Below are 9795 nucleotides of genomic sequence, written 5' to 3' on the forward strand. Positions count from 1 at the left end.
GACCAGGCAGCACCTAGTGAGATGGGTGATGAAGAATCCTTGGGGGTAACTAAACGTCATGGGCCACTATCCCCACAGATACAGTCACAGAGACCTAGAGGCCCTTCCCACACACATTAGGTTAGCGTTCCTACCGACCCATACCAATGTGATAGCTGGGACCACACCGCTGACCACACCATTAGCATCATGACCCAACAGAAGTTGGAAAAGCTGTACAACATTCCCGACGATGTCATTCTTCCAGCGCTGGTCATTAGGGATAAACCTAGTTGACCGACACATTGTTTGTGGCTTTTTCTACTGAACTCTTCTAGTCAGGCGTTCGGCTACCTTTACATCCTTTCCTTTATCATGTTATAGTTTACACTGGTTTAGCTCCTCATCAACTCAATCCCAATGCCTTTTGTTTCTTGCTAAGCATGTATGTGCTCTGAAGGGAATATTCTAGACCAATCTTGGCATTAACCTCATCTTCACTGCTATAAACTGAGGAACAGTCTTGGCCAATTTGGATTCTACCATGTGCTCAATTTTTGTTTACTTTTTGCCAACAACCCTTCCAACCACAGGCCTTACAAAGAAAGTTGGTTTCTCGTAAGTGGCAACTGGGCAAGTTCGGTAGAGGTTGTGGCAACGAACACTTGGGATGTTTTAGGCACAAAGGTTGGAGAATAAACATTTTCTTGTAACTTGTGATCTGTATAAGCCTTTTAATTCTTACGAAAATATCTTCTCTTATTGCTTTTCTTGCTATGGATTGGTCAAGTTAAGCCCTCATCTCAGAGGAAGAGGAACTTCAGTGGTGGTCGTCACTTCCTTTCCCGCCGCAGAGCTTTCTTCCGCCACCATACTCACCGACTCTTGTCTCAGTTACATCTTTTAATTGAGGAATGAATGACCTATTCATTTGAGGTATCAATGACATATTCATCACCAGTTATCAATAGTCTATTCATTACTAATTAGTGGACGGACATAAATGTGTTGCAACAATTCTTTATTTTATTACTTAAATGTTTAAATTAAAGGGAACTTTAACGAAAAGCTCATGGTACTATTCACTTTAACGAAAAACCCTATTTTTACACTAAAAAGTCAATCATGGTGCTATTCACTTTAGCCTTTATTTTATCCTTATTGTTAAAACTCAAAGTTTTCAAATATTTTTTTATTTGTTTTCCTTAAATTAAATTACTACTTTATCCTTGCTATGTAAATTTGATCTTGTAGATATGCATAAAAAACAAAAGAAAAAATATTTGAGGTCTTTAAAATAATGTTAGGGAGATTAAATATGTAGATAAAATTTTATAAATTAAATGACATGAAAATTGATGATTGAATTATTACTTAAAATGTTGATTAACATGTTTATTTCTTATTAGTGATACGTCATTTAGTCTTAAATTTAATCTACAAATTTTGTGAGACTAGCATAAACATTATCCAATATTTACACTTACATACAGTCTGCCGCCAAAGCCTGAAAGAAGAAACTTCAACTTGGGTCTTCTCCTCGCTCACGCTTGCCAGACGAACATGGCATTCTCCTCACTCTCACTGTCCACAACTCCATCAACCACCACCTGCAGTCTCCATTCCAAGCGACCCCACCACCTCCCCTTGTTCGCTTTCCACTCCAACCAACATCTATTCCCACTCTCAATCTCGCTCCCATCCCCTCCTTCATCGACCCCTGCCAGACTCCGTATCTCTCTCTGCGCCGCCGCAAAGTCACAGACTGGCCCCGTCAAGAAGCGCTCACCTCCCACCAACAACAACAAGAAGAAAAAGCGCAAGGGCGGCAGTGGCGGAGACAATTCCGAGGATCTGAGCTTCGGTGATGTTGAAATTGTGGATAGTTGTGGTGGTGGGGTTTCAAATTCGAGGTCGTTGGATTTCCATCCAACACCGCTGCCAAATCCGCCGGCTGGGTTTGTGGTGGATGATCATGGGAAGGTGCTCATGGCTTCTTCCAAGCGAATTGCTTCCATTGTGAGTTCTTTCTTTGCTTTATTTTCTATACCTGCGTCGTCGTTATTGATATTTATTGATTCAAGTCTCTAATAGTTATATATTGAATCGGCTTTTGTACAATTTAGAGTTCATATATGCATTAGAACCTTAGGTTTTACTGAATAATTAATTATTCGCTCTAATTTGCTGGATTAAAATGCGGAGATACACTTGCTAAGTTCATTATTAGCTTAGTTGTTTAATTATCTTGTATATGATTTATAATTCTTTTGTCTACGGTGAATCATTCACGAGCTACGTTCATTTTGGGATTATTGGATGCTGATTTAATTCTTTAAGTTACCCAACATAATGGATTCTTAAGGTTAGAGTGAAAAAAAAGATACTAGCAGTGATTGCTCATCTAAACTAATGATTAAGGCCGAAAATTTAGAACTAGAATACTATAGTATATTTTTATGATCACTTTGTTTTGTCAGATCAAATTAAGAAAGATCAATGCTGGTTGTAAATAAAAGCTTCATCTACCATTTGTTCATTTGTCATTCCTTTTGATAAATTATATTATTCTGAAGTAGTCATGGACAGGTCGATCCTACCAATAATTTCCCTCTAGAGTGTGTTATAAGGAGAGTATTCAGAAGCTCGCGAGGGGATGAATGTATGCTGCTTTGCCCAGTTGACACGTAAGTAAAGTTGTTTTTATTTTTTTGTGACTGAACAATATATCCATAAACATTGCTAAATATTATATTTATTTATATTAATGCAGGCCCGTTCAAATATTAAGGAGCACAAACATAGATGGCTGGTCAGCTGTAAGTTCTTCACGTCCACATCTTGTGTTCAGTTCAGTCTTAAATTTGTTTAGACTCCGTATGACAGTCTTGAAACTGCAAAGTTTATGAATGCAGATACATGTATCATGTATAGCTTCGACTTTAAATTTCTCATTGATTTCCCATGTAACTTCTTTTATCGATATGTTGGGCATTTTATGCAATGCATATGGAAGTCCATGTTAGCTGTGGAAATAACACCATGACTGATTGGCCGTGATTCTTCTCTTCTTCTTTCTCATGCTTCACTTCAACTCTGCGTCCCCTTATCTTTTGTCCTTTAGTTAGTGGGGTAGGGGTGGTGGGGGACATAAGAAATACAATCCCAAGTCATATTGATTGGATCACTGCAGCCTATCAGAAGCCCAAGCAGAGGTGAATCTCCTTAATGGTTCCATCAACCAGGTTAACAGTTAAGAGTCTTTGGACATCCTCTGCACCCTAGTTAACTAAGAAACTGGCATTCCATTCCCATTAAAAACTCTCACAATACCTCCAGTGCCTATAAGTTTTAGATCCTTTGCAGAACCCATCAACATTCAGCTCGCAAACACCTACAGGAGGAAATCCACAATCCAGGGCAGTTTTGTACCTGGCTGGTTTGCTGAAGGAAGATACATTGGCTCTATCCTGATCTTTGGCAGAAGCAATGGTTATGTTTCATGCCAAGGATGAAGAGAAAATTCCAAGTTTATCAGGGCTCCACTCATGATTATCGACATGGTCAGCAGCTTTTTCATTCACATATGCTAGGTAATATGTGAGGCGGTCTATCTCCAAGGACAGATGAGATTTTGTTTAGATGGCTGAATGGTCCTATCCAACTGTCATGTTGTTGAGCATTCATGTGTTGGTCCAAGTTTTCTTCCAACTCAGGTGAATCAATGACGGAAGATGTTACAGTCGGTTGTCGCATTCTGGACGAATGATAATAATACAGATGCAGCCTTTAAGGATTGAAAGCCCAATACTCAGACCTTCTACCTTTTCCTTGAAGAAGAAGGTGGTCCCACTATGCCCAAGGGCATCAGAAATTTTAAACTGTATTGAAATCATGAGTTTGTTATTCTTAATAGCGTTTGTTTTAATCTTCCCATGAGAAAGTTAGGGTATCCTTAGTTATCACCCAAATGAGGATTTCCCTCTGTTTCCCTTTATGATGTATGGGCCTGGGTATGAATGTATATGTCTAAGAAAATATGCACTGTGTATCCAAAAAGACTTAAGAACTCCTAGTGTATCATCCTATGAGATTTTTTTAATAACATCTTCCATATAACTCAGGGTGATCCTTGGATGGTCCAAGACTTTACAAATAGAGCCAAAATGACCAATCATCAGCAAGCTATGTTATATATATTTCCATGTATAATCTTTGCATGTTGTGGAGTTTCATTATGTATGTGATAAATAGTCATTGTTGTAATTTTCAATGGTCAAACAAAGAGACAACTTTAGTCTTTCAATGTTTTTGTATAAGTTTACTTAGCTTGACTGTATGCGATAAGAATTATATGATATTACAAAATGGGCATGATCTAAAAATTCCTGGGGCTGGGAACTGTCTAGTGAAAGGAAGGCAGTCTTTTAAAGTTGTGGTTGTGAGTGGCTTTAGATGATAAGTTGCAGGGATTTTCTAAATACGTTTAATGGATTATCCTACTGCAATGGAGATAAGCTTAAAGTTGGAGTACAATGTTTAATTAGTGGCTGAAAAGTTTTTATAATTTCGTTGGACCTCTGGACATTAAGAGCATGCAAGAGAAGTATTATGGGTTTTGCGTCATACGTTGAAACTTGAAAGGATAAAGCAACTAGGACAGAATAGAGAAGAAATGTGAACAATGGGAATTCTGCTAATGGTTAATTTGTACTACATAGCTTCAAGAAAGCTTAACTCCAACCTGTATGTGCTAACTGCATGTGATTGTAATTGTTATTTTTAGTTATAGTTTATATTTGAAAGTTAAAATTCTTCTTCTAAATCACCCCTTCCAACCATGAATTTGAAAGTTTTGTTATATTTTTGGTTCATATGAGACTAAATAATGCACTTGAAATATGCTCCAAAGAAGCTGCTATGCATGTTTATTCATGTTTATTGTGTATAAAAAAGGGGAGATTACTATTTGTATTCATATGCATAGTTGTTTCACATCGCAATTCTGGGTATTGAACTTGAATGCATTTCACATTTTGGAGTCTTCGTTTCATCTACATATTTGTAGGTGAAAATGATGTCATGGTAGTCGCTTGTTGTAAGGTGAATGCTTGCTCTACGGTTCAAAGGTTTCTTACCCCTCAAAGGTGTATTTTGTGCAAGAGGAATGGGGAATCGCTGAATCGTATTTTACTTCGTTGCTGTGGCATTGAGTCATTGGTATAGGTTGTTCGGGATTATGAATATAAATTTGACCATTCCAACGGATAGCATTTCCTTTATCTGAGAGCCATAAAATGGCATGGAAGGGTAAGGAAGCCACAGTCATGTGGGGTTGTACAGTTATAGCCTTTCCCTGGGTTATTTGGATAGCGAGAAACAATAGGGTTTCCTGAGAAATGAGGCGTTATTGGAAAATGTTAGGATTTGGTATTTGTAACCGTATGGGTTCATCTTTCTCAAATATCTAGTTGAATAAAGCAAGCTGCTATTTGTTTTGTTCTGTTTTTGGGAGTCTTTTTGTTTCAGTTGAGTCTTGTTTCCTTCTTCGTTTTGGCTTTTTGAAGTGTATTTTTCCAATTTGTCTGTTCTTTGTAGTTCTTTTTTTTTTTTACTAAAAAGATTATTGAAAAAGTTTTAAGAAAAAAAGATTTTCATGTAAGTTGGATTGTAATCAACATGTCAATGATTATTGTCAGTGGAAGTGTTTCTATAATCTATATTCATGCTTTACTAATTTAATGTATTTTGTTTTATTTCATAGGTCAGCGATGAAGAAGTTGAAGCTATTCTTCCCTCTGCTGCTTATGCCCTTGCTAAGATACACATGCATCTAGTACATAGTGGGTATGAAAATGAATACAGATATTCCACCTTCAGAATTGCATAAAACCGTGGCCTCTTGGTTCTCCTAGATGTCTTGATATTAATTTGTTCATGTTTGCGTCTTCATATCAGATTCTGCTATACAGCACGGGGAGGGTTTTGTTACTCCGAAGATGACATATTTGATTTCCGTACAGGCAATTGCTCGTCTCTTATTTTCCTTGATATAATAATTGTTTTATTGTTGCTGTATTCTTAGGTTGTTATGATATCAATATCCATTCGAGCTTTACCATTTCATTTTCTTTTTTCCCAATATAAATGAAGTTTTTTGTTGAACTTAACCATCAATTATTGATGCCATAGGAAATGTCTTGTGGTGGTTCTAGCTTTTCTTTCAGTTAAATGGAAAGGCAAAAACACTTTCTATAGTATTTTGCGATAGTGGACTTTAGCTAAAACGATAATGTTTGTTGTTAGGAATATTAGCGATTTAGTTGGCAGCTGTAAACTTCTGAGCTCATCCTTATAGTATAGATCCCCATTTATTAACTTCAGAACTCAGGTTGTCTAATGTTTGTAATGTGTGGTGTTAACTATTTTGCAGATGATGGTCAAGATGTAGATGGCCTGCCAACCGAGGGTGTAGAAATTACATGTTTCCATTTGGTAATGTGATAACCATCTATATACAGTTGTTTTGTTAAGAATATGACATTAAATTGGTAATTTATACAGTCTAATACTATATTGTTGCAGAAAACTAGCTTGCATTTTTCCTGATGAAGATTTATGCTTGTAGAATTTTTATGGTGTTCACTGGAAAGTACAATTCTTGATACAAACTCATCTGTGTTTTTGAAGATCAATTTATATTTTCAGCTTACTAGATTATTATCACGTCTTTAACTTGGAATTGAGCTATTGGTGCAATTATGCTACTAAATAATACATCTTTAAACCGGAGCCGTGATCAAGGATTATGCTATACTCAAGAAATATCACTTCTAAATTTCTCTTTCTTCATGTGATTTACTATATGTTGGGTCCTACTGCTGATCACAATTTGTTAGGGTGGAGTTAAGCTTTTAGTCTTACAAAAGAAAAATAGTGCTGAGAGTGTGATACACAAAATTATACTGCCTAGAGTCATGGACCGCAAGGAGAGCAGTGCGCACATGGCATGAGTTATGGACAGATGTTGTTGAGTGGCATTTCCATGAACATGGCCATTATCATTGCTCACACATTTGATGCTTCCTCCAAGCAGAAGGGAGAAGTCTCATAATGCACTTTTGTGGTAAGGTGGTCAAGTACCCGGTGCTGCTGCAAGTGTGAGCATTGAGTGAGCTTCCTCTTGCCAACGTTGGGATCATGAGGGGTGGGCATTGGGTTACCACATGGGTGGCATACTCTTTGCATGAGATAGGGAGTGATCAACAGTACTGAGAATGAAGTGGAGCCAGTATTTGTGCTCCTAGTCAAACTACACAGTGGATTATTCAAGACCACAAAGTGGTCACTAAATTTATTAACAAACTAACCCATTTAATCAACTAGCTGCTGGATCCATATATTAATCTATAGTGTATGGATCATGTAACCTACCCCTTTCATCATTTGATTAATGCCCCAGTTTAAAAGTACATGAAAAAACATCCTGCCTAGACATAATACAACAAGTGTTGGCTTACATCATGAAAAAAAACATCCTGCCTAGACATAATACAAGTGTTAGCTTACATCAGTGCACTAACCTCTTAGATTAAATAATAACTAGATAAATGTTAACTTTGTTTCAGCCTTATAATTGGATTGTTTCTGTATCAAATTCAATTATTTGTTTTCCCTTAAGAGCTACCATTTCATATTTTGTGTGAATGAACCTTCAAGTTATTCCTTACACATCCTCAATATTTTTTGGCTTAATGGTTACAGCTTATGCAACTAACTGGTCATAAAGATTTTATCGCCACTTTGACCATTTGTTTTGCTTCAAACAACCTCTTGCACTGAAAAAAGTTAGATCTTTCCAGAATTCCTTAAAATTTTCTTTTCCGAGACATGTTTTCATTAATGTTCATCAGTAAAGAAAGAAAAAAGAGCAATAGATGTTGAGAATATGAACAATGATTGTATCCACTGAACTTACTTTTTTGTTATTTTAGTTATCCAGTAGATTGCATGGATTGTTTGAAGAGCAACTTGTCTTTGAGTTACTTCTTTTGGTTTGTTATCATTGAATGTTTATAACTTTAATATAAATCATGTCATTGTCTGTGTTTGTTTATACGGCGTATGCAACTTTATTATTATTGATGATCTATACAAATGAGTAAGATGGTTTTTTCATTCCACTGCCATTAATCTATAGTTCTGTTGGTGCAGGATGGTTCACATTACATGATTTATACGCCGTCTGACCCACTTCTCTTTGTTGTTGTAAAGGTAACCTTCAAGATTTAATATGCTTAGCATCTCTGTTTAATTAAATCCCTTTTTCTTTGCTCATATTTATGAACAAGTTCCATAGAATGTCTGATTTACTACTCACATTTAATGTTAAGCAGAGTTATTTAATTTAGCAAAAGAATCGTAGATAATTCTATGAAATAGAAGCAGGAGAGAACTAATATTGGATTTTGTTTGTCCAGGATAATGCTGGTTTGTTGCAAATTGCTGACGATGTAAGCAATCTCACTCATTACATAGTAGACTTTTGGCTTTTTAAATAAGACTGTTAGAGTTTAAACCTGACCGTTTGCATTGTGTTTGGTGGCCTAATATTTTCCATCTTAGTATTACTTCTAAAAACATGTTGCCCCCCTTCCTAATATGGTATTGGTGTAGCAGAATTGTTCTATTTTTTTGGTAGAGAAGTGGAACCTTGAAGTTGCACCATATTCTTTTGTTGTTCTATTGTAGGTTTTCAGCCTGCACTAAAATGGTAATTTTGAATTATATCTGGTAGCTTAGATTGGCATAATTAATACAAAGAATTAATTTGTAGTTTTGCTAACCAATAGATACTGGGAAAGGTACATGAAATGAATATATAACCAGCACGTAAATAGAACCATAAGATTTAGAGCCTTTGTGACTTACAGCATCCCATTTGTCAGTGAATTATCATACATAGAGAATCGTTTCAAGTTTCAATCCCTCGCATATTTGTGGAGTTGTATTATTAAAACACCTGGCGTAAGCTTAGCAAATGCAGTGAATCGTCAGTTATTTATTTACGAGGAGAAGAATGGATGATAGCTAGTGTATAAAATGTGGTTTTGATCGTTGAAACAGGACATGCTGGAAGATCCTGCTATCATTAGTGCCATAGATGAGGAGACTGAGTTTAACGCCTTGGTGGTACGTGACTGCACTTTTCTCATACCGGTAATATGTTATTGTTAAAGGAGACAAAACGACTGCTAAGTGTTGTCTTTGTCTTGGTGGTCATGTTTGCAGGAGGAAGAAGCAGCTCTTCTTGATTCATTGCTAGGAAAAGAATAGTAGAGGGCTTTCTAAGCCAGGGTGTTTTTATATGTCAATTTTCTTCTTTTTTTTCCTGTCGTTTTGACAGAAAAGACGAGGAATAGGAACACTAATATATGTTTTTTTTTTTTTTTTTTACTCATTTTTAATTTGTAAATATTTCTTTTTCCTGGTAACGAATGTATAAATATGTTCGTGTATTTTATTATTACCTTTTTTAGAATGTTTTTCATTCGGTATATGACCAGCTATTATTGTACTGAAAAAAGGAGAGTTGGAGCTTTAAGGAGTACAAGAAAGGATCCAAAAAATTTGGAAATTCTGTTTCAATATCTGGGTTATGGAAGATCAAAATGCAATTGGTGTTTGCTTCAACTCAAGGGTCAGGTTTCTCATGCATTTGCATTTGAAGCTTTAATTTTCTTATGCACTCTGACTAGTGAAGTTGTCTAGTTAGAATGTACTGTATTTTGCGCACCGGCTGGGCATACAATTTAA

General features: G+C 36.2%; 1 protein-coding gene across 1 annotated transcript; it reads left to right on the top strand.

Moving 5' to 3' along the window:
• The first annotated feature begins 1459 nt into the window (after positions 1–1459).
• Positions 1460–9520, top strand: LOC148699394 (BTB/POZ domain protein TNFAIP protein). The gene is made up of 10 exons (XM_088699850.1): positions 1460–1998; positions 2569–2666; positions 2753–2798; positions 5744–5826; positions 5938–6002; positions 6413–6474; positions 8194–8253; positions 8460–8492; positions 9106–9171; positions 9271–9520. The coding sequence occupies exons 1-10, from the start codon at positions 1543–1545 to the stop codon at positions 9313–9315; spliced, it is 1014 nt and encodes a 337-aa protein (XP_088555976.1). The 5' UTR covers positions 1460–1542; the 3' UTR covers positions 9316–9520.
• The last annotated feature ends 275 nt before the right edge of the window (positions 9521–9795 follow it).

Source organism: Pyrus communis, chromosome 1 (assembly GCF_041283825.1).
Source record: "Pyrus communis isolate YQ-2024b chromosome 1, ASM4128382v1, whole genome shotgun sequence".
Lineage (NCBI taxonomy): Eukaryota > Viridiplantae > Streptophyta > Magnoliopsida > Rosales > Rosaceae > Pyrus > Pyrus communis.